Source organism: Corvus cornix, chromosome 20, assembly GCF_000738735.6.
Source record: "Corvus cornix cornix isolate S_Up_H32 chromosome 20, ASM73873v5, whole genome shotgun sequence".
NCBI lineage: Eukaryota > Metazoa > Chordata > Aves > Passeriformes > Corvidae > Corvus > Corvus cornix.
Window position 1 is genome coordinate 6,750,568 of NC_046349.1, and position 22,381 is coordinate 6,772,948.

General features: G+C 65.8%; 2 protein-coding genes across 3 annotated transcripts in view; both read right to left on the minus strand.

The window, feature by feature from the left end:
* SLC12A5 (solute carrier family 12 member 5) overlaps positions 1-15,344 on the minus strand; it is a 31,681-nt gene extending 16,337 nt beyond the window's left edge. The window contains exons 1-5 of one of the 2 annotated variants that reach the window (XM_039563192.1): positions 15,268-15,344; positions 1,799-1,893; positions 1,436-1,567; positions 1,080-1,226; positions 390-444 (exon numbers count right to left, since the gene is read on the minus strand). In XM_039563192.1, the coding sequence (XP_039419126.1) occupies positions 390-444; positions 1,080-1,226; positions 1,436-1,567; positions 1,799-1,893; positions 15,268-15,301 (463 nt within the window). In that variant the 5' untranslated portion in view covers positions 15,302-15,344. Of the gene's footprint in view, positions 1-389; positions 445-1,079; positions 1,227-1,435; positions 1,568-1,798; positions 1,894-8,768; positions 9,053-15,267 lie in introns of those variants that run through there. The other variant, XM_039563191.1, reaches the window with a different exon arrangement.
* Positions 15,345-16,202: 858 nt separating this feature from the next.
* On the minus strand, positions 16,203-20,801 carry MMP9 (matrix metallopeptidase 9). The gene is made up of 13 exons (XM_039563719.1): positions 20,522-20,801; positions 20,080-20,318; positions 19,597-19,745; positions 19,260-19,388; positions 19,004-19,177; positions 18,755-18,928; positions 18,450-18,623; positions 18,149-18,304; positions 17,808-18,060; positions 17,547-17,686; positions 17,285-17,435; positions 17,081-17,184; positions 16,203-16,800 (listed from the first exon to the last, which is right to left on the minus strand). The coding sequence occupies exons 1-13, from the start codon at positions 20,660-20,662 to the stop codon at positions 16,691-16,693; spliced, it is 2,094 nt and encodes a 697-aa protein (XP_039419653.1). The 5' UTR covers positions 20,663-20,801; the 3' UTR covers positions 16,203-16,690.
* Between the last annotated feature and the right edge of the window lie 1,580 nt (positions 20,802-22,381).

A 22,381-nucleotide genomic window follows, 5' to 3' on the forward strand; every position in this document is an offset into this window, starting at 1 on the left:
GGGGGGCAGAGCCCACACACAGCAGCATCCCTGTGTCCGGCGGTGGCAGAGCCCACCCCGCCACCCAGCCCGTGGCACCCAGCGTGCCCCGCTCCCATCCTCCTTCCGTGCGTCTCCCGGCTCCCCGCGGCCTCTCCAGTCTGGCGGAGGGAGGAGCCGCGGCTGGCGGCTCTCGCTGCCATCTGCACCTCGCGGCTTTGGGGACGGGTGGCGGCTCCAGCACTCGCTCCCCCGGGCCGTGGGGATCCCGCGCGGGCTGGTGGCAGAAGGCTGGGGAGCGGCTGGCGGCCCCGGGGAAAAGCCTGGGAAAAGCCCCTGCAGGCACCCCACCCGGCAGGGACCAGCTGCCCGCACACGTGGCACACGCATCGACGCGAGCTTGGCTCTACCTGGCACCACACCGTTGGTAGCGATTGCACTCATGGAAATGGCCGTCAGCATCGTCTGCAGGAAGAAACACAGTGTGGGCACCCGGCGGAGCTGGGCAGAGGGACAGGGGAGTGGAAGGGAGAGCTGGGGCCATGCTAGGACATGGGGCTCCCTGGGGCCACACTGAGATGTGCCACGGGGCAGGGATGCCCAGGGAGGACGGATGGATAGATGTATGGGTGGGTGGGTGGGCAGGCAGGGCTGTTGGCTGGCAGCACAGCTGAGAGGGGCTGAGCCCCTTGGAGAGGCTGGCAGTACTGCGGGGGGGGGCGGGGGGGGGCAGGGGGCTCAGGCTGCCCAGGACACTGGGCAAGACCAGCCTTCCCAACCTCTGCCCTGGGGTGACTGTCCTGGTGAGGTGGCTCTCTGCAGCACAGTGTGGTGCCAGAGCAGGGGACCCCCAGCACATCCCCCTACATGGCAGCTATAATCTGGGTCACCATTTGAGCCCCATTCCAGTGCTGATTCCTTTGGGAAGCTGAAGGCTTCTCCTTGCTCTAAGTGGGGCAGGAGCTAGGGCAGGGGCAGAAGCTGGGGCAGGGCATGGTGGGCTGGCAGCTAGTGCACCTCTCCATAGTCCAGCCAGCCAGACTGGTAACCCCCAGGCCATGGGCAAGGCTGGTGAAGGCTCATCTGGCTCCAAAACTCACACAGGAGCAGCAGAGGAAGACCATGCAGAATGACTCCATGATGCCAGCAATCCCCACCACCCAGGTGAGACGCAGGAAGAGGATGACCCCAAAGATGTTCTGGAGGCAGGGCAGGTAGACACCCATGAAGGTGCCCATCCGTGGGGCCTGTTGAGGGAACAGCAGTTACCAGGGCTCAGGGGTCTGGCTGGCAGGGGAGCAACAGGTCCCACTCCTCCTGCAAAGCAGCCAGGAACCCAGGGTGAAACTGCCCCTGGCTGAGGCCAAGGAGTCCCCTGTTCCCAGGGTAGTCTGTGGCCTGGCACTACGCAGGCAAGGGCTGGAGAGGGAGGGTTAGCTCCCTCCTAAGTCCTCACCTGCACGGGCTTTTTCTTGCCTCCATCATTGTTCTCAGCCTCCTCATGCTCCCGGCTGCCCTGTGGCAGGTTGGTGTAATTGGCCAGTCCACTCAGCAGAGACGAGACCATAGGGCTTGTGTCCATCTCCTCCTGTGGAGAGCAGAGCCCGAGTCATGAGGACAGTCCCTTGGGACCCTAGCCAACCCCAGGAGACCTCACCAGATGCTACCCCACTGCCTGCCCCTCCAGGAATGGCTTTGGCAGTGTGGCAACCCTGGCCTGGGGCTCTGGCATGTCCCAGTGCCCAGGGTGCAGGTCGGCTGTATGGGACAGCTGCCCAGCTCAACCCCCTCCCCCTGCCCCACTGCCTGCCTGCCCTACCTCAAAGAGGGCCATGTTCTTGCCATCATATTCCTTGCCCTTCTCCAGGTCCGTGCTGTTGATGAAGGGGCTGCTCTCCTTGGGATTGCCATCACCTGTGGAGACACCACTGAGTCAGTCAGGCAGCCCTGCCCTGCCCATCCCACAGGGTCACCACTGTGAGGGGTCATGGCTGCCCGTGGCTCCTGCAGGAGAGCTGCCGGAGCTGTGGGCACCATGTTCATGCCCAGTCCCAGCACAGGCAATGGCAGGCCGGCATCCCAGCCACCAGCATCACCTCCCACACCTCACACCTGCAGGGGCTGCCGTCCCCAGGAGCCACACGCTGTCCTGCCCAGCTGTGCTGACGTGCGGACCCGCCAGAGCACATCCACACAGTGAGGCGAGCGGAGTGGATCCAGGGGAACCCTCCAGCGGGATGGCTGGCAGCAATAACTCACGGCACGGGGTGCCCACGGGTGAGCGCACTGGGACTGCCCTCAGCGCTGCATCTGCAGGGGCAGGATCTGGATGGCTGCTCAGCACCAGCGCAGAGGGGATGGTCCCGGCACAATGCCGGGGAGTGGGGCAAGTGGCCAGGTGTCTGGTTCTGCTCCCAGACACAAACCACAGGAGTGGGGGCCACAGGGTGGGAAGGCATCCGGAGGTGACACCACTGAGGGCAGGTGATGCCTGGGGCAGTGGAGCCACCCACAGCAGTGCAGGGCCCACAGAACTACCAGGACAGGGACCACAGCCACTCACTGCATTAATGACCTAGTGCAGAAGAAACCTGGAGATGCTTAATAGCGATGAAAACAGCTGAGCTGCAGAGCAGCAGAAATAAATCAAGCTGGAAATGGAGCAGCAGTGAGGATGGTGCTGCCGGAGCAGCACAGCTCCAAGAGAGGGCCCAGAGCAGAGGGGGACCAGAGCATGGGGGCCAGGAGCCAAAGGACACAGTGCTGGGCAGAGCAGCTGAGGGGGCAATGGCACCCATGGCACAGGGAAACCTGGGCTAGTCCCCAGCCCTCAGTGGGCGGAGAGAGGCTCCCTGCCACACACCCATCCCACCACCACGGCCCTGCAGCCAGAGCAGTCACACTGCCATTAGCCACTGCACCGCTGGGCAGGCTGCCCACATGGGCAGGGTCACAGACCAGCTCCACACTTTGGGGGCAGGGAGAGAACTGCCCCCTCCACCATCCTTCAGCATGGAGCCGATGAGTGCCCCGGGGCAGAGGGATGGTGCCCTAGCAGTGTAGTCACCCACTCATGACAGACCCTGCGACCATTTGGAGCATCCTGGTCCTTTGAAGGCCACCATTCTCCCGGCAGTTGACTCATATTTGGGATCCTGGAAGCCTGCGTGCAGTGGTGATTCACCATCTGCAATTCCCTGGCAGACATGGTACTCCTGGCTGACCAGGAGGTGAAGTCTCAAGTGCTACAGGTGACACTGACCTGCAGGCTGCCCCCCAACTCCCACCATCCCATGGCTCCTCCAGCATGGGGCAGCAGGGCAGCACTGTCCCTAAGGGCACAGCCAAACACCAAGGCACAGTTCACAGGTTCCCCCTGTGCAGGAATGGCCATGGCAGTGGCACTGGGACACCCTAGCCCACACGTCCCAGGAGCTTCACTCCAAAGTCCCCTTGGACCCCAGGTTACACCACCGGCATGTGCCCTGCCCTGTATCTCCCACAACAGGTCTCAACACGGACCTCATGTGCTCCTTGCTCTGTGTTTGATCTAAAGCCCCAAAGAATCCTGCTCTCATTAGGTAACAGCAGTGGTGTGGGCTGGCACCCACCCATTTGCCACAGCTCCTGCCCACCTGCACCAGCTCTGGGGACCACATTGATGTGAAATGTCCACCACACTGACAGGACACCCTCCAGGCTGATGCTGTGGCCATCCCCAGTGTGGCGACACAAGGGAGCAGGAGCAGGGGTGGCTGGAGCCCACCACCCCCTTAGGGCTGGGTGGCATCGGGGGACACGGGCAGTTTGGCAGGGAGACGTGCTCAAAACGTGGCAAGGCTCTGGGACCCCTCCGGGAGAACGGAGCCCGCGGGGGCCTCGTCTCACCGCCTGGTACCCAGCCGACGACATCACCGTGCAGGTTTCCATGGCAACGGCGAGCCACGGCCGCCTCAGCTCCCGCTCTTATGTAACGGCGGAGGCAGCCGGACGCTGGCCCCACATGGCACTCACGCCCCACGGAGCCTGATGGATGGCGCGGCCGGACCCCCGGCCCCAGCCCACCACAACCCCACGGGACTGGCCCTGCTCGGCTCCATATGACAGGCGCCAGCAGCACCCTGGGGTGCCACGCTCCAACCCATGGCACCACAACAGCACCCACAGCTCGCAGTCCCTCCACCCCCACCTCTGGCCAGCGCTCCTCACGCCGGGGGCCGCGGCCCGTTCTGACATCACCCAGGCTGCTGGGGCTGGCCCGTGGCGCAGGAGCCCCTCGCCTGGTGATGCTGCTGCGAGGAACAGCACTGGGAGAGGCCCCGGGCTGGTGAACGTGAGGATGCAGCACGGCTTGGGGAGACCCTCAGCCTCCCACGTCGCTCCAGCCCACAGACTGGAAGGAGTTAATCACGAGGGCGCAGGGTCCCAGGTGACAAAGCGCTCCCGCTTCTGCTCCTGCTCCTGACGGAGACCATTTTGCCGCAGCGGGGCTGGTGCAGCCTCTCCTCGGTAGCAGCCTCAGACCCGTGGTCTGAAGGAAGGGGCAGGCAGGGCAGGCAGGGCAGGCAGGGGCAGGGAGGGCAAGCAGGGCGGGCAGGAGCAATGCACCCGTCCCTCACCTGCCACCGCCACGGCCAGTCCTGCCCGGCGGCACAAAGGGGGTGCTGCCTCCTGGCCCTGGGGACACGTGGGACATTGCCAGTCCCACCAACGCCCATGGGCCTCCCCCTGCCCTGCCACATGCCCCTGACCCGCTCCCCCAGCGCAGCCAGGACAGAGCAGAGCGGGGCCGGAGCGCTGGACGGGGCTAGCAGCACCAAGGCCAGCGGCCCAGCCGGGAGAGACAGTTGTGAGCGGAGCAGAGCCGAGCCGTGCCAGGCTTCGATCCCGGCGCTCGGCCGCCCCCCTCCCCAGGGATCGCTCAACATGAATCGGCCTTTTAATTTGCTGCGGCGGCTGGAAGGGCTGGCGGCGGGATCGCTGGCAGGAACCCGCAGCCCCGCCGCGGGCATCGCGCAGCCCCCCTCTCAGCAGGGCTTCCACCAACCTGCCTGCCCGGGGCAGCCCAGAGCCAACTCGGCAGCGCCAAAGGACTGTCACTGCACCCTCGGAGCCCCCCCAGGGCAGCGCTCAGACAGAAGCGCCATCCACAATTTGATCTTCTAATGGCCTTTTACTTAGCCCTAAATTGGGTTGGGAAGCGTCATGTCCCTTATCCCAAATCCTCCCTAATCGCTTTACACGGCACAGGGCACTGAGCACTGGCTAGGGGAGCCCCAGCAGCCACCCCCCACGGGCTAATTAACCAGAACTGCTGCCGGGGTCGCTAGCCGGTCCTGCCCGACCACGGCCGGCCCGTCCCCTCCGCAGCATCCAGAGCACAGTGAGCCCCAGCCAGGAACATCGGGCACTAGGGCTGCGGCACTGGCCAGGAGGTGCAGTGGGTGAGGGGGGCCGTGGCGGGGGTAGCCCCAACCTCACAGCTCTCCGTGCCTCCGTCTGTGCTCCTGCACAGGGCTGCTGGCAGCTCCGGAATCCCCTGTGCCACCCCCGACTCCGGTCCCCGCAGCCCTGGAGCAGCAGCGATTCGATGGCTGCTCATGGCACTAGGGGTGCCTGGGGCTCCCCTGGAGGTACACAGGACACCTTGACTTTTGCCACAGGACACCTGGACTCTCGGGGCTCTGCCTGCGGCAAGGGGCACCCCAGGGTGACCCCAGCAACCCAGCGAGCACATGGGCGAGCACGTGGCCCTGGCTGATGTCCCCAGCTGCTGCCGTTTTGCAGGAGCTGCTGGCCAAGGAGGCCACGCTGCTGTTCTGTCACCTCCGGCTATCAAGGGGACTTGGCTGTACACCCACTGCCTGGCCCTGGGCTGTTGGCCTGGGGCGCCTAAGGCAGATGGGGACGGCCAAGGTATTCTTATGGCAGTGACATCTCTGCGCCCACCCGGCTTCCTTCTACCCTGCGCAAGGGTGTCTGACAGCTGCCCTGGGGAGGGCGACCTTTGGAGGGGCCACACAGCCCTTGCAGCCTCACTGAGGCAGAGACCACTGATCATCAGAGCAGTGCTGGCTCGTGCTGGCAGTGTCATGCAGAGCCGGCTCCAGCTGCAGTGTGGCAGGGGAGCAGGGGGTGGGGGTCGGGAGTGGGGGTCAGGGGTGGGATGGTGGAGTGGGATGCTCCCCCCATCCCAGGGCTGCGCTTTCCCCCTCCAGCCAGCAAGCACACTCAGTGGCCTTTTGGGCTGGATTCCTTCACTGCCTGACCCAAATTGGACCAACTGCTACTTCAGACCTATCCTCTTCCTTCCTAAACCCGGGATTATCCTCCCTTTGATCAGCCGGCCCTGCAGCGGAGGATTTCCAGCACAGGCGTTTTGGCTGGCTGCATTTAAACAGCTTCCCAGATTCTCCGACAGTCCAAGCCCTGTCTTGGAAATGGCCGTGGACACAAGTTCCAGCAAAGCTCCTGGCCCTGTATCTGCCACCCTGTATCTGTATGTTCCACCCCGGGCTGGGTGTCGGCATGGCACCCTGCAGTGGGGCTGCGGCTGACATCCCAACACCCCAACCAGAGCAGTGCAAGCTGCCAGCCCGGACACTGCAGGCAGCAGCCCTGCCTGCACCCCGCTCCCAGCATCTCCCCAGAGGGTCTGTGCTGGTCCAGCCCCCGCTGGGTTGCTGGGGCTGGAGCCCTTCCAGCCGTTGTCATGAGGCTCGTGCATACTGTCCAGAGCACGACTTGAGTGGGGACACTGCTGACCTTTCTGACAAATAAGGCCTAAGTGGCACCCAGGGCTTCAGTGGTTGTGCTGGGCTCGGCAAGTTGCTGGACAGCCAGCACTGGAGCAGCCAGGACATGCGGAGGGGGCCCACTGGCATGCAACAGCTTTGCCACCCACTGGATTTTCCGTGGTGCCTGAAGACAGACCTCGTGATGGGAGTTCAGCTGACCCTCGGCATGGGGGGACAACCCATCCCCCTCACCGCAACCACCCTTGTCACGGGTGTGGGGAGTTCTAATGAGCCCCCTCCTACAGACAATCCCTGCTCCCCCAAGCCACCCAGGCCCCTGGTTCCTCCAGCCCTTCACCCGCTGTCCCACAGGGCACCATCTCGCCAGGCTCAGCTCCAGGGACAGTCTGCCTGGTCCATCTGTAGTAGCACTGTGTCCAGCCCTCCTGCCAGACCCCAGCATGGCAGAACCGCCTGCTGCCACGCCGCCGGCACTGCTGCGATGGAAATCGGTGAGTGGGAGAGATCCTGGTGCTGCAGAGGGCAAGAGGAGGGCAAGTGCCGAGGGAAGGGCACGGCCGGGGGCCAGTGCGACAACCCCAGCCCAGCAAGGTGCCCCCAAAAGTCTCCTGCCAGCCCTGACCTTGAGCAGAGCCGCAAATAAACAAGAAAATAAACAGCCTGGGGTCGGAAGAGCAGAGGAATACACAGAGCCTGTCTCTGGCTGTACCCAGAGCCCCACTGTGGGCAGTCGGGACAATCGCTGCCATAGCCAGCCATGTGCTCCCGGCTGGGGCTTTGGAAGACCCCACAAGGGGACCTGGAGAAGGGACTTCGCGGGGTCTGGGAGGGTCAGAGGGGCAGAGCAAGTCCTTCTGGGCACACATTGCATCGCCCTGGCTGCAGCCCATCCCTATACCCGACAGGAACACCCACAAGAACGGGGCCTGTGCTACCTGGTTGCCTGGTGCTGGACGTGGCCCCGGGGGGAACGGGGACCCTCACACAGCTTGGCAGTGCCGGGTGCCGGGAGGGGCTGAGGCCGAAGCGCCAGCAGTGACAGGGCTGCTGCGGGGCCGAGCGGCCCCTCGCCCGCGGCGGACAGCGGCCCTGCGCCGGGGCTGCGCCAGGGCTGCAGCGGGACGGGGCACGGCGCGGCGCGGCACGGACTGGGCCGGACCGGACCGGCTCGACTCGGCACGACAGGGTTCGCTTTGGCTCAGCTGGGCTCGCTTCGGGTCGGCTGGGCTCGGCCCCGGGACGAACCGCTCCTGCGGCCCCGGAGCAGGGCCCGGGCGGCCACTTCAGCACGGTGGACAGCGGCGGCGGCCCCGGGGGCGGGGGGCAGGGACGGGGGGGCGGGAGGGGAGAAGGGAGCGGGGGGCGGCTGCCCTGGATGGGGGGGCGGCTGCCGGAGATGGGGGGGCGGCAGAGGAGGGGAATGGGGGGGAGGGCAGCGGGGGTGAGAGAGGCGATATGGAGAGATGGGGGGGCGGCAGCCGGAGATGGGGGGCGGCAGCAGGGAGGGCTGGGGGGGCTGCAGCGGAGATGCGGGAGGCAGGGGTGGGGGGCCGGCAGCTGGGCGCGGGGACCCTTGCGGGGGTCCTGGGCGGGCGGGAGAGGGACTGGTGCGGAGACTGGCGGGGGCTGTCCGGGAAGCGGCGGGGCCGGCCCCACAGGGTCGCTCGGAGCACAGCAAGCAGCCCCCGCCCGGGAGGAGGCTCCTCGGTGAGCCCCGCACGGCTCGACCGCACCGCCGCTTCCCGAGGCTGCCGCAGCGGCGGGAGTGCGGCCGGGGCTGCGCGGAGGCGCCGGGAGCGGGAGCATCCCCGCACCGCCCGCCGCAGCCCCGCGGGGCCGCGGGCCGAGAGCCGCCGTCGCGGCCGGTGCCGGTGCCGCCCGCCTGCCCCGCGGCAGGACACCCCCATCCCTCGTGGCCCCCGGCTCCGCGCCGCTTCTGCCCCGCGCCGCCGCCGATCCCCAGCCCGGCGGGGGCGGCCGCCCCGGGCTGTCCCGCTGTCCCGCTCGTCGGTGCCGATGCCGGTGCCTCACCTTGGCTGGCGCCGCCGTCGCCGTCCTCGCAGTCGGTCAGGTTGTTCAGCATGGCGCCGGTGCCGCGGCCCGCTCGCTGCCGCCGGAGCTGGAGCTCTCGCTCCGCAGCAGCCGCGTCCCCGCGCCGCCCCCCGCGCCGGTGGGAGGGGGCTGCAGTGCGGAGGCGCCCGGGCTCACGGCTCACGGCTGCTGCCGGCGGAGCCCAGCCCGGCCGCCCGCTTCATCACGTATGCGGGAGGCATTGCCCCCGCCGCGGCAGGGAGGGGGGACGCGGCGGCGCGGGGGGCACAAAGACGAGCGAGCAGAGCGGGGCCGCCTCCCGGCTGCGCCAGGCGTGGGGGGGAACTAGGGCAGCGCTGCGGGCCCGGCTGGCGCGGGCGGGACGGGACGGGACGGCCCCGCAACCGCACCGACCCCGCACCCGCCCCGGCCCCGAACCCCGCCTCCAGCCCCCGCACTCCGCACCGGCCCCGCATCCGTCGCCAGCCCCCGCACCTCACACCGGCTCCCGCACCGGACCCCGGCGTAGCCTCGGGACCGGGAACACACTCGGGGTGTACAGTGGGGCAGAACCTGTGCCTGCGGGACCGACGCATCCCCAGAGGTGGCTGAGGCCCGGGATCAAGGCAGCCCCTGTCCAGGTGGCCCCTGCCCCGCGACGGGCGGCTCCCGGGTGGGGGCGGCTCCCGGGTGCGCAGCACCACGTCATGCAGGGGACCCCTCTGCGGGTGTCGGGGTCCCGGCCGTGGGTGGAGACCCCTGCCCCAGCACCAGGACTATCCAGGGCACCCGTGGAGGGGTGGACGTCCAGACCACCCCACAGTGGGGCTGGGGGGACGGCAGAGCTGATTGACCCTGCTCTGCCTAGCTGACCTGCAGCACAGAGAATGCTGCCTGCAGAGGGGAGTAGGCTTGATGTAACCTCCCCTGGTGCCCAGGGGACCAGGATCACACCCGTAACAACCTTCTCAGACCTGGAGAAGGGTTGCAATGGGGCCAAAACCCCCAGGCCCTGTGCCGCCTATGGAGGCCCCAGCTCTTGCAGCTATCACCCACAGGGCCAGGGGCACATGCCATTCTCCAACTGGGGTTGTTGAAGGACCCTGCAGGGCTGCTTGCAGCCCCCTGTTCTCTCATGCACTTAATCCGGGAGGATCCCCCAGCCAGAGCTGGCTGCAGCTCCCGGCATCTCCTCCGGCACAGGCTGAGATCATGACAGCCCGCTGGCCTCCGTTACTTCTTGACGGCTGTAATTAATTGTTTACTTTCTCCTGGTGCGGAGCCAGCTGCTCCGCAGCGCGGATGCTCCCCGGCCTGACCCCGCTGCCAGGAGAGAGGCTCAGACCCCTCACCCCAGCCCAGCAGGCAGCACTGATCCCTGCCCTATGGCTGCAGCCAGGACCCCGGGACCTGGCATCCCTGGGGAGCTGCAGCAGCACAGCCCCAGCTCCGTGGCAAGTGGCACAGGATGGCTGCAGGGAGGATGGGCAGTTCAGGGTGGGCAGTTCAGGGTGGGCAGCTCCCCACCCAGGACGCTGTGTGGCAGTCACCACATGGGGCTGCCCCTGTCCAGCTGCAGCAGCACCAACCCCTCACACCTGCATCCCTCAGCCCTGAGCAGGAGCCAGTGCTGGAGCAAGGGGCTGGCCCACTCCCAAGGGTTGCAACTGGAAGGAAGGGGCTGCAGACAGGATGTGCTGGACAAAACCCCACCATCCCATGTGGGTCTGGGGGGTTAGCAGAGGACCTCCCCGACCCCCCTAAGGAGGCTGTGGCTGGGCAGAAGGGCAGTGGGCTGGGGTCCAGCCAGCCATGGGGAGTGCCAAGCACCAGAGGGTGTTTTTTTGCAGGAGGCCACAGAGCATGGGCTCGGCACAAGAGGGATTTTCCTACTAAAACAGATGCGGGGGAGGGAGCACGTGAAAGACCACTAATCCCCTAATCCCTGGATTATGGCTCCATTTCAGGGGTTGGGATTTGACGGCAGCACAGGGGGCTACGCTATCAAGACTGCATTGGCTTAGCCTCTGCGCAGGGTCCCACCAGCATGGGGGGACAAACTGAGGGTGTCTCTGAGGCAGAGGAGACTGAGGGGACTTGATCTCCCAGCAGAACACCGACCTTAACCCTGGCCCAAATGCCCAGGAGTGAGGTATCTGGTGTAGTGTGTCGAAAGGAGAGAGGTCTGGCATGGTATGGGCATCATCCATGCCCTTGCATTGCTTGCAGTCCTGCTGCAGGCAGCACAAGGGCATGGGGAAAGAGGAAGAGAGATGCTTTTCCCTGGCCGTGGAGTGGGGGATCAACTGCAAGTGGCCCCTGAGTCCGAGTAGCAGGCAGGGTCCTGGCACTAGGCCAGGCAGAGCATCAGTGCCCCACTTAACTGCAAGAGGCTGCCCAGGAATGACGACGGAGAGCAGCCAAGCCAAGAAGCATCCCTGCAAAGTGTCCTGTACCCCTGCAGAGGCTCCCGAGAATGCCCCAGACCCCTCTGCGTAGAGCCTGGGTGTGGGGAGCCATTCTCACAGACATTCCCAGGGCCAGAATCCTGGCTGCTGGCCACACAGCTCTTGCCTGTCCTATTACCAGCAGCGGTCAAACCTCCCAGGAGTGAGACACGTGCTGGAGTCACTGGGAAACCTCCTGAGGACAGGGAGCGGGCAGCCTGGCATCGTGCCACTCAGGCAGTGAGGGCGGCTGTGCTGTGGAGATGCCGGTCAGCACACTGCACTCCCTGCTGTGATCCCTGGGCACTGTCAGCAGCCTGTCCATCTGCATCCTGCCAGGATGGGACACCCTGCGCTCAGGGCTTGAGGGCATGAGGACAAGCAGCTCCCAGGGAGAAGAGCTGGGGTGGGAGAGACCCCAAGAGGATGGAGGTGCAGCAGGGCAGAAGGGCAGTGATGCCAGATAAATGTTGTGGGGGGGGGGGGAGGGTCCATCACAGTGTACCCTCACCAATCTGCCCTGACAGCCCCATGAACCCAGGGGCAACACATCCTGTAGCACCTTGGCAGGATGGAGTGGTCTTGTTCTTCCCCATCCAGACAGGTCAGGGCCCTGCCTCCAGCATGGGACAAAAGCAGAGCCCAGAGCTGATATGGGCACCAGCTGGCACTTGACACCAGCTCCAGCAGTGGGACAGGACATGGAGGGAGGTACAGTGTCCCATAGGGCTGGGAGGGGAGCACAGGAGCCACTGAAGCTGCCTGAGGCCGAGAGCAGAAGGGCAGCAGTGGGGCAGGGCTGGCAGAGGCCATGGGGCAAGGCTGTGAGCTCCTGCGTCACACAAACCCAGCACAGCATGCAGCTGGCGCGGCGTCCCCAGCTGCCCTTGCCCAGATGTCTTGCCAGCAGCAGGGCCACAGCAGTGGGCGGCTGGGCAGCCTGGCACAGGGATCAGCGGCAGAAGCAGCCTCCTTCCACCAGGCCCCGCTCCTGGCGACACCCCCCAAGCAGCCCTGTGCCAGTCTCAGTACCCCGGGGACACCAGGCAGCCGCTGCTGAGCCAGGGCCAGAGGGCCCAGTGACGGCCATGGAGCAGCTGCATGGCCACTTGCCAGCTGCTGCCAGGAGGGTTTGGGTTCAGGATCAGCTGAGGAGGCAGTGGAGTGTCCTGTGCCCCACATGGCACTCCTCACTCAACCCCACAGCCTGTGCAAGGATGTCCACTCTGGCACCCCACCAAAGCACCTGTGGTGGGTTCAGTGGCATGGAGACTCCTTGGGAAGCTGCTGCAGGCAGCAGATGGGGTTTCGGCTGCTCCAGCCCTGTGGTAGCATCCCAACCCCCTTATCATCGGCCTCTACATGGTGCAGACCCTTGGCACTTGTAATAATACCCCAAGGGCACCCAGTCTACCACAAACCTGGGTGCCTGTGAGGGGGCTGGGGGAGATGGGGGTCTGGGGGAGCCTCCTTAGCAGCCCCTGTCCCTCACATGTACCCCTCTGTGCACGGTGCTTCAAGTGGGGGCCCTGCCCCCACCCTTGTATCGTGGCCCCTCTGGGCAGGGCCCCTGCATGGGGGTGCAGCCGGGGCTGGTGGGGTCCCTACTCTACCCTAGCCCCCTTCAGGGTCTCACCTCACACCCGGGGTCAGCCTCACACAACTGCCCCACAGAGCCATGTCCATGGCTTATGGCCACAGACCCATGACCCCACAGCCCCCAGGGGGGCCGAGAGAGCAGCTGAACCCCCTCAGCACCGGGAGTCGTGGCAAGGGTGACACCGGGACCGGTTTCCACGGCAACGAGCGAGGCTCTTTAACTGGTTGGTTGCCATGGCTACTGCTGCCGAGCCCGACCGCTCGGGACACAGAAGGGTTCCGCCGCGGGGATGACCCGGTGCCCTCTCGGGCAGCGGCGGCTGCCCCACGGGCAGCACACCGGGCACGGGGGGAGCAGTCCCACGTGCACCTCCCCGGGGGGGACCCGGCCCCACGGTGGGTCCCAGATGGAGCACATCGATCCCCGGTCCCGCGGGGTCCGGCCCGCGTTGCGCTCGCGGCGGGACCCGGTCCCCGCGGGACAGCGGCACCGGCGAGTCCCGGGGGCGGGGCCGGGCGGGGCCGGGCGGGGCCCACCCCCACCGGAGCCGGCCCGGCCCGTTATCGCCCCCTGGCGGCGCCCGGGCCCCGCGCAGCCCTGTCCGCCCCCGCCGCCGCCCGCACGGACCCCGCACAGACCTCGCCAAGACCCCGCGCAGCCCTGTCCGCCCCCGCCGCCGCCCGCACGGGCTCCATTTCCCGGCCAAGCCCCGGATCCGGCCGTACTCCAGCAGTGACCTCCGCCCGGCCCCGAGGCCCCCGAGGCGGCGTGCTATCCGTACCCTGCCCTGCCCGGCACCGGGCGGTCCCTTGCCTCCGCCGCCCCCGCCCAGGGGCTGAGATCCCTCCTCAGCACCGCCCGCCTGGGGCCGCTCCCGGGCAGGGCCTTCCTAAAGGGCGGCCCCGGGAGCCACAAGGTGGCCTGAGCACGGCACCAGCTCACAGACGAGCAGGGGCCTTCCAGCTGGCCCGGGGTTCCGACACGGCTGCGGCTCTCGCTCCCAGGTCCCCAGGATCTCCGTCACTCTGTGCCCCACGCGCGACACTGACATGCGGCCAGCAGCACCGAGCGCTCGCCCAGGGCCGAGTCCTTCCCGGAGCCACCGCTGTCCAGAGCTCCCGCCTGCCATGTGCAGCCCCTGACAGTCCTGCAGCTGCCAGCCCCCCTCCCATCCATCTCCCCGCGAGGCAGCATCCACAGTCCCCGTGCTGTGGAGCAATGTGGGTTGTAAGGAATCCCTGAACGCTGCCAAGCCCTAAGTACAGACCCTGCCATGGCCGTGACCACCCCATGAGACAGGGCACCTCCATCAGGACCAGCCACTGGCTGTCCTCTGGGAGGGCACAAGGTCACAGCTCAGACGGAAGGATGTGTCCCTTGCTACCACCATGGCCTCTCGGCATGCCCACCCCAGTTCCCCGCAGACTCCCACCAGCAGACTGGCTGCCAAACTGAGAAGCTGTTCCTGGAGGGCCCCAGAATTCAGCCACAGCCCTGGCTCATCACTGTCCACTCTGCCCCAACACAGCCCACAGGCCAGGCCCAGTTGGCCCAGCTGCCACAGAGTGACAAGTGGCCCTGCATCCCCTCGCCACCAGATCCAGCCCTACATCACCCACGACAGCGTGATCCTCGACAGGGCCCCAAAGGCCAGAGCCCACTGAGGGAGGCACAGCCCAGCCTGGGTGTCGTGGTGTCCGTCCGGCTGCTCGCGCCTCCTACCCGCGCCCTTCGCCGAGGGTGCAAGGTCACAGCTCCAGCAGCACGGTGCCGCCGTCGGCCGGTTTTCTGGGATCGATATGGCTCTGGTGACAGCAAAGCTCCACCGCCACGTCCCCTGGGCACCACGAGGCGATGGCTGCCGGCTCCAGCGCCTGTGCCCATGGCAGCCCAGTGGGCACTGCTGCCTCCGCAGGCTGGCCACAGCCTGCCCTCCCCACACCCTTGCCCCGGCCCGGCAGCAGCCACCCTCCACCACGGCTCCCTGGGTAGCAGTATGGGACCTCGCACCCACAGCCGACCCACAGCCGTAACCCCGCTCCATCCCGCTGCCGGTACGGCAGCAGCAGGGCCTCGCTCCAACAGCCCCCGGGATGGGGACGGAACACTGGAGCTCCCTGAGGAGCGGAGGTGGCCCCAGGGAAGAGTCTGGGACAAGGGGTCCTGCCCGGGCAGCTGAGCCCCACTCCCTGATCTGCACCTCTCATCTCCCGGATCCCGCAGCTCCGTGCCATCCCTACTCCGGGGGTCTGCATCGCCTCCGAGGGGCCAGACCGACCGTGGCTCCGCACCCCCCGCGGTGCTCCGACGGCCCGGCCCTCCCCGCGGACCCTCCCCACGGACCCTCCCTGCGGACCCTCCCTGCGGACCCTGTCCTGCCCCGCGGATCTTCGTCGCGGCCCGTATCCCGCCTCCGGAGCCCCCCCGGGCCCCCCTTGCCCCCGGCGCTCACCCCCGCCGCCGGTGACGGTGAACCGCCCGCTCATGGCCCCGTCGTCGCCACAAGTGGCTCCGGCCCCGGCGGTCGCTGAGCGCGGCCCCGCCGGGCGCTGACCGGGGTCCTAGTGCCCGCGGCACCGCCCGCCGCGCCGCCCCCGCGGCCGCAGGGCTGGCTCCAGTCCGAGTGGATCGGCTCGGCCCCGCTCCGGTCGGCTCCGTTCGGCCCGGCCCGGCCCGGCTCGACTCGACGGGACGGGACCGCTCCGCCGCGCCCGGTCGGTCCCGCAGCCGCCGCCGAACTGGGGGGGCTGGGACCGTGCCTCAACGGGACGGGAGGGGTTGGGGCCGCGTTTTGCCCCCGCCCTGTCCGGAGCCGTGGCCGCTAATTACAGCTAATTACAGCCCCGGAGCTGCGGCCGCCCCACCCTGCCACAGACCCGGGCATCCCCGGGCACGATCCCTGCCCTGGTCCTGCCGCCGGGCTCTGTGGCCACGCAGGGACAGGCCGGGGCCGGGAGAAAATGCGGGGCCAGCCCGCGGCGAGGTCTCGGCTGCAGTGGGGAGTCCGGTCACACGCTGTGTCCCGGTCACACGCGGTGACAACTGCCCGCTCCTCATCGCGGTGCAAAGTCGGAGGGCAGGAGAGGGCAGTGGGTGGAGGATTATGTGAAGCCAGGGCTGGGGAGATCGGGGGATCGGGAAGGGGTGGTGCTGCGCCTGGCATAGGGCTGGTGGTGGACAACGTTGGGACCAAGGGACATCCTCCCCCGTTGGACTGTGTCCCTGCAGGGTCCAGAGTCCTTAGCAAAGGGGGACTTGGTGACAGCCCCTCATCCAGTGCCCCCTTCCCAACTGGTGCTGGCAACCCTGGACCGGGGGAGGATGATGTCCCCAGCATATGGAAGTTCTCCAAACCATGGTCCCAATAGCTGATAGAGCACTCGAGGCTATGTCCAAAGAATTGTCTTTATTACAAATGGGCAGGCAATTGGCAGAGGGGGTGGTTGGCAGAGTGGGCAGTGGGCAGGGGTAGGCAGAGCCCCACATCCCGCCCTGGCGTGTCCCCAGGCGCCAGCTCCCAGTGGGGCTCAGCCTGACCTGGCATCGTTGGCTCAGGAAAAAGACAAATTTGTCCCAAATCCATGTGCGGTTTGCACCAGGCAAACACCTCTGTGCAGTGGAGCTGGCGCTGGCAGGGGTGGCAAAATGCCAGCAGTGGCAAGAGTCCTTCTCCCCAGCTGGGGCTCCCCAGGCTGGGCAGCTCCCAGGGGGTGACCCCAGGACCCCCTACCCCTTTCTTCCAGGAAGATGGTGACCTCATCTGGGGCTACCCACAGCCACAAGGCTCCCAGGGGTCAGCCTATGAGACAGGAGCCCGCAGGTTGGGAGCAGTGGGCAGGGAGCAGCACTGGCAAAGACGGTGGCTGGTCAGGCCTTCAGTGCTGGGGACACTGCAGGATGTCATACTTGACGTAGCCCACTCGGTCCACCTGGTAGCGCGGTGTCATCCTCCAGTAGAAGCTGCCCCGGCAGAAGTGATACTTGCCTGGGCAAGGAGAGGGGCAGAGGGAATGGAGGGTCATCAGGAGTTTGGCCAAAGACCCATCCCGGTGGCTGCTCAAGCAGCACAGGCACATGGCACCCTGCACCCTGCTGGTGCCCTGCCAGCTCCACCACAAGCACCCACTGGGGCTGATGGCATGTCCTGTCCCGGGGCCATTCCCCACACACCCGAGCATCCCAGGCCAGGAACCGGAGCAATGCCACGAGAGGCTCAGGTAGCCTAGGCCTGAACACACAGCACCCACCCGCCAGGGTCCACTCACCTTGGTAGAGGAACACGTTGCGTGCATCAAGGGGGACGCCGGTGAAGACATCGTCGGTGGCACGGGGGTAGCCCTTGTCCACCCTCTGGACCTTCACATCCAGCCTGTGGGAGAACAGAGCCGTGCTCAGGGCTGCTGGGAACCCCCCTCCCAGTCCCTTGCCAGGGGCTCGGGCAGGCGCTGCTGCTCTCCAGTCCTGCTCACCTCCAGTAGCTCTCCCCGCTGAAGAGCAGCACTTTGCCGCGGCCCCGCTGCAGGGCCCCCGAGATGCGGCCGGCTTCCTTCCCTATACCCAACTTCTCAATCCCCCGGGGGCCCAGCACACTCTTCCCAGAAAACACCCAGAACTGCCGACCTGCGGTGGGAGATAACGGGGCTGTCAGACAGCCCTGAGGGCTCCCAGGCTTCACCAGGCTCCTCCCACTGCCCGTGGGACCGGGCTGAGGGCAGAGGGGACAGAGCTCACCGGCAAAGAAGAAGACCCTCTTGGTGAGCAAGTCCTGGAAAACAGCATCGATAGTGTCTGGGAGGCCAGGCCAGGTATCAGCAACAGAGAAGGCACCCTGGATGCCCGATTTCCAGAAGGATGAGTAGGTCCAGTATTTCCTGGTGGGGAAGATCAGCTGTCCTGATCACCTCAGTCTGACAAAGCCCATGTCTCTCACATCCCTGTGCTCCCCGACACCCCACCTCACCAGGGCAGGAGGTGCTGGATGCTGCCACTCACCCATCCTTGAAGAAGTACAGCTCCCCATTGATCTCTGTGACAGCATCAAAGTTCTTCTCCATGCAGGCATCCCGGCTTGGGTCCACAGGAATGGGTCCAGCTGTGGGCTCTGGCATCTCCTCCTCCTCCTCCTCAGTGGTGGAGGTGCTGCCAGCCTCTGTGGGCATGGGTTGGGTCTCCTCTGTGGGCACGGGCTGGGGCTCCTCAGTGGGAGCAGGTGCAGGTGCAGTGGGCTTAGGGCCAGAGCCACGACCTGAGTGAATACAAGGGAGGGTGTGAGGCTGGAGCCAGCCTGGTGCTGCAGGACACCCAATGTGCCCAGCTGCACTGCAGCTGCTCACCGTAGAGGTACTGGATGCCCTGGACATCATCGGGGTGCAGCTGGAAGTCCTGGATGTAACTGTACATGGGGTACATCAGGGCCTCACGCACACTGGAGTGGTCCAGCCCCAGTGAGTGTCCAAACTCATGGGCAGCCACCAGGAAGATGCTGTAACCTGGAGGAAAGCACTGGCCTAAGTGCCTGTTGGGGCACAACAGGACAGCACACGCTGTCCAGAGACTGTGACCCCTGCAAGAAGTATGATGATATGGCATGGGTCTGGGAGGCACAAAGGGGAGCGCAGGCAGAGGGGCCAGTACCTCTGTCAGGGCAGAAGCCCCACTTCTTGTCAGTGTCATAGTTGCTAGTGGTGGCACACCAGAGCTTGCCGTCCTGCCGGCCCTCGCTGGTGCAGGTGCTGTAGGACTGCCCCAGGAAGGTGAAGGGAAAGACGCACGGGTCCCCCTGGGAGTTGCCGCCGATCACCGCCGTGTCTGCAGCGAAGTGTCAGTGAGGCTGTCCCTGGCCCCTGGCTGCACCGGCCAGAACCTGGGACAACCCTGAGATCCCTCACGTGCCCACCCTGTGTGCCCCCTCCCCTGCATGCCCCCCTCCCTGCTGGCACCTCGGTTGGGGCAGAAGCCGTATTTCTTGTCCTGGTCGAAGCTGGAGGTGGTGGCACACCAGCGGTAGCCATCGGAGCGCCCATCTGTGGTACAGGTATCATAGGAGGTGCCATCAAAGACGAAGGGGAAGACGCAGGGGGCTCCATCGCTGTTGCCACCATTGGTGTAGAGGACTGTGGGGTGACAGAGAGTGAGGAGGGCCCCAGGCACTGCAGGGCTGGGCAGGGGTCACGGTCACCACTACTCACGCTCGCTGGGGCAGAAGCCATATTTCTTGTCCTGGTCATAGTTGGGGGTGGTGGCACACCAGGGCAGCCCATCCTTGCGCCCCTCCGTGGTGCACCGGGAGTAGGAGCGGCCCTCAAAGATGAAGGGGAAGTGGCATTCGGCTCCATTGGCATTCCCGTGGCGGGTCTTCACCACTGCTCAGAGAGGGGTGGCTCAGTGCTTGGGCTGGGGTTGGCACCATCAGACCCCCCCCAGTCTGCCACACCCTGCCCTTACCTAAGCCGGTTCCCAGTGTCCAGAACTCATCGTCGTCAAAGTGGGCATCGCCCTGGATGCCCTGGCCTGGGGGAAAGGCGTGGGCCAGGAGGCCGTCCTTGCCGTCGAAGGGGTACCCGTCCCCATGCTCTGCAGGAACAAGCACCCTCAGCTGGCCCTGTCAGAGGAGCCCTCACATCCCCAGCATGCACACAGATGGCCAAGCCCTGCACACTTCCTGCACTTGTGGGGGCAGGAGGACCCTGGGCACGGCCCAAGGAGACATGGGATGAGGATCCCATAGGCAGGGTGTGTCACCAGCCCCCTCCTCATTCCCTGCCTGCCCATAGGACATCACCTTGGCTGCCAAACATGATCATGATGTCTGCCTCGCCACTGTATATCTGGGTGAAGGTGAGAGGGGTCACATCGCTCCACACTTGGAACGCCCGTCTGAAGGCATCATCGATCACGGCACGGTCCAGGTCGGGGGAGTAGTTTATCACCCTACCAGGGAGACAGGGGGTCAGTGCTGCTAGGTTCCCTCTTCATGCAGGAGTGACCCTGTTTTGGGGAGGAACAGACCCCCACCCCCAGATGGGATAGCAACCACCATCCCCCTTGAGCTCACCCAGGGCTCAGATGCTCTTCTGGGCATTGGGGAGCAGATGCTGCTGCTGTGTCAGCTTGGCCCTGGCAGCACTGGGACCCAGCTGTACAGGCAGCACCAAGCCCGGACAAGGGCTGAGCAGAGCTGCTACCCTCCTGGTCCCTCAGGCTCTCCATTCTCCTGGGACCATCACCCTGGGGACACAAGGGTTCATCTCCGGAGCAGACTCACCGGTAAGTCAGGTCCATGTGGTCCCACTTGAGGTCCCCGTCAAAGGTAAGGAAGGTTCCCACATCAGGGACGCCGCAGCGGGGGGCTCGCATGGCCTCCAGCGTGGCAGCATCCAGCTCCCCCGTCTCCTCCAGGCCCAGCTGCTTCTGCATCTTGAGCAGTGCCTTGCCCAGGGACACGTGCCTGCCACCAATCTTAGCCTCTGCCTCCGTGGTATAGCCGAACCTCTGCAGGTAGCGCTGTGGAGGGAAGGCAGATGGGGGGATGAGTGAGGCGGGAGGGGGCTCTGGCAGCCCCGGGAGCCCATTTCAGCCTGGGTACCTCCCTGAGCTCAAGGAGACAGACAGCTCTCAAGCTCTGCCTGCAGCCCCTCACTGCCAGCCTGGGAGCGCCTTGGGGTCCTGGGTGCCAGAAGGGCACCACGGGGCCATGCTCCCCTCACCTCTGCCAGCTGTAGATCCGGCAGGGTGCTGATCAGGTCCCCCGGGAAGGTGACAACCGCCTGCGGCTTGCTCTGGAGAGGGGCCGCACAGCAGGAGACGGCCAGCAGCCCCACGACAAGCGGGGCCAGGAGGAGTGCCATGGTTCGGCGGTGACAGGAGGGATGTGGCTGTGCTGGTCCCCGCTCTCTGCTCTGGGTGCCGCCGGGCTACCCGATCCTATTTATGGGGTGGGAAGGCAGTGAGTCACCCTCAGACCCCTCAGCGCCGACTCACGCTCCCTTCTCCCTTCCCACGGTGACGAAACGAACACTCCATCTCTGCCTTAACTGTTTCATCACCTTGTTTACTAAACACGCTGCATGCCGCAGCCACGAGAGGACAGGAAGGAGAGTGGCTGGGCAGCTGCACTGGGCCACAGCATTGCATGGCCACGCTGGGGCTGCCCTGCACAGGCACTGCCCTGCTGGCCCCAGGACCATGGTAGCTGTGGGGACAGCAGGGCATCACTGTAGGCCAGCCGAGCACTCAGGACTGTGTCATCACGCCGGCTAACACTGAGCTTTGCTGGCCAAGGGTTGAGGGTGCTGGACCCAGACCCACAAGGGCGTAGGTGGGCATGGGGGCAGATAGCAGTAGAACGTCCACCTGAGCCCCAGCACATGGAACCTCCTGGGATTTGGGAGCTTGGACCCTCACCAGGACTCTGCATCCTTCCCCACCACAGCTGCATCACCCCAGTGCGTCAGAGTGTTTCCAGTACTGGAGATGCCCATGGCTCCTCACCCCACAGTACCTCTAAGCCCACATGCCAGCAGTCGAATGGCGGAGACCCCTGGGACCAGGGGCAGTGCCTGCCCAGGAGCAGCTCTGGGCATGGGAATGCTCCACCTGGGGCCCTGGGACATTAGGGGTGCCCTATCCTTGCTGCCCTGCTCCGCAGGGTGCTGCTGACTCAGGTTCCCACCCAGCACAGCACAGATCTTGCCATGGGATGGTGTTTTCCTGCTTCTCCCAAAGTGCCGACGCTTGTGGGAACGATAGCAATGAAGGGGAAAGCAAACAAGGATGAGGAGCGAGGGGAAAACAGATGGCAGAGAACAAGGCGCAGCGTCAGCGGGGGGGAGGGAGGGCTGGTGCAGCCCAGCGAGGCTGCCTGAGACACAGGTCCCAGAAGAGATCCCTGGCCCCAGCCCTCACAAACCCCATGAGCCCAAGGGGTCCTCAGCTGGCTTCATCAGGAGGATCCTCCTGTTCACCCAGTGCTGTTTGTGCCTGTCCTCCTGACTCCCAACTGCACCAGACTGTGTCAGCAGCCACCTCCTCCCAATATCATCCCAGCTCTGGCGGAGCCAAGCCAGCAGCTCCTGGCACAGCCAAAGGACAAGCAGGTTATGGTAGTACCCAGCACAGCTGGGGACAGTGAGAGGTTGGGGCTGTGCTCCCTCTGCTCTTGAAGAGGAAACCCCATGCCCAAGGGAAGGCTCATCCCTGGGGCAGTACCACCTGCCAGGTGCCCTGTGCTGGTGGGATGCATCCCAGGGCCACAGCTGGGTGGGCACAGGAAACTCACCGGCAGCGTGAACTAAGCTGGGAGGAAGCAATGGTGAGAAATCAGGGGGTTGCCTCATTCCCCCACCACAGCCCTGCAAGAGCAGCCCCCTGGTACAGGAAATTGTTTCACAAGCAGCCGCCATCCTGTGCCCTGTGTGACAAACATCCCTTAATGGTGGGACACAGCCCAGGGACCCTGCAGCCAGGTGACCCTACAGCCCCCTCCCACGGGGTCCAGCCTGCCCCCCTCGTACCTGTTATGGCCCAGCTCTTTGCCAGGCAGGAGGCAGTGGCTCTCTGTGCTCCCT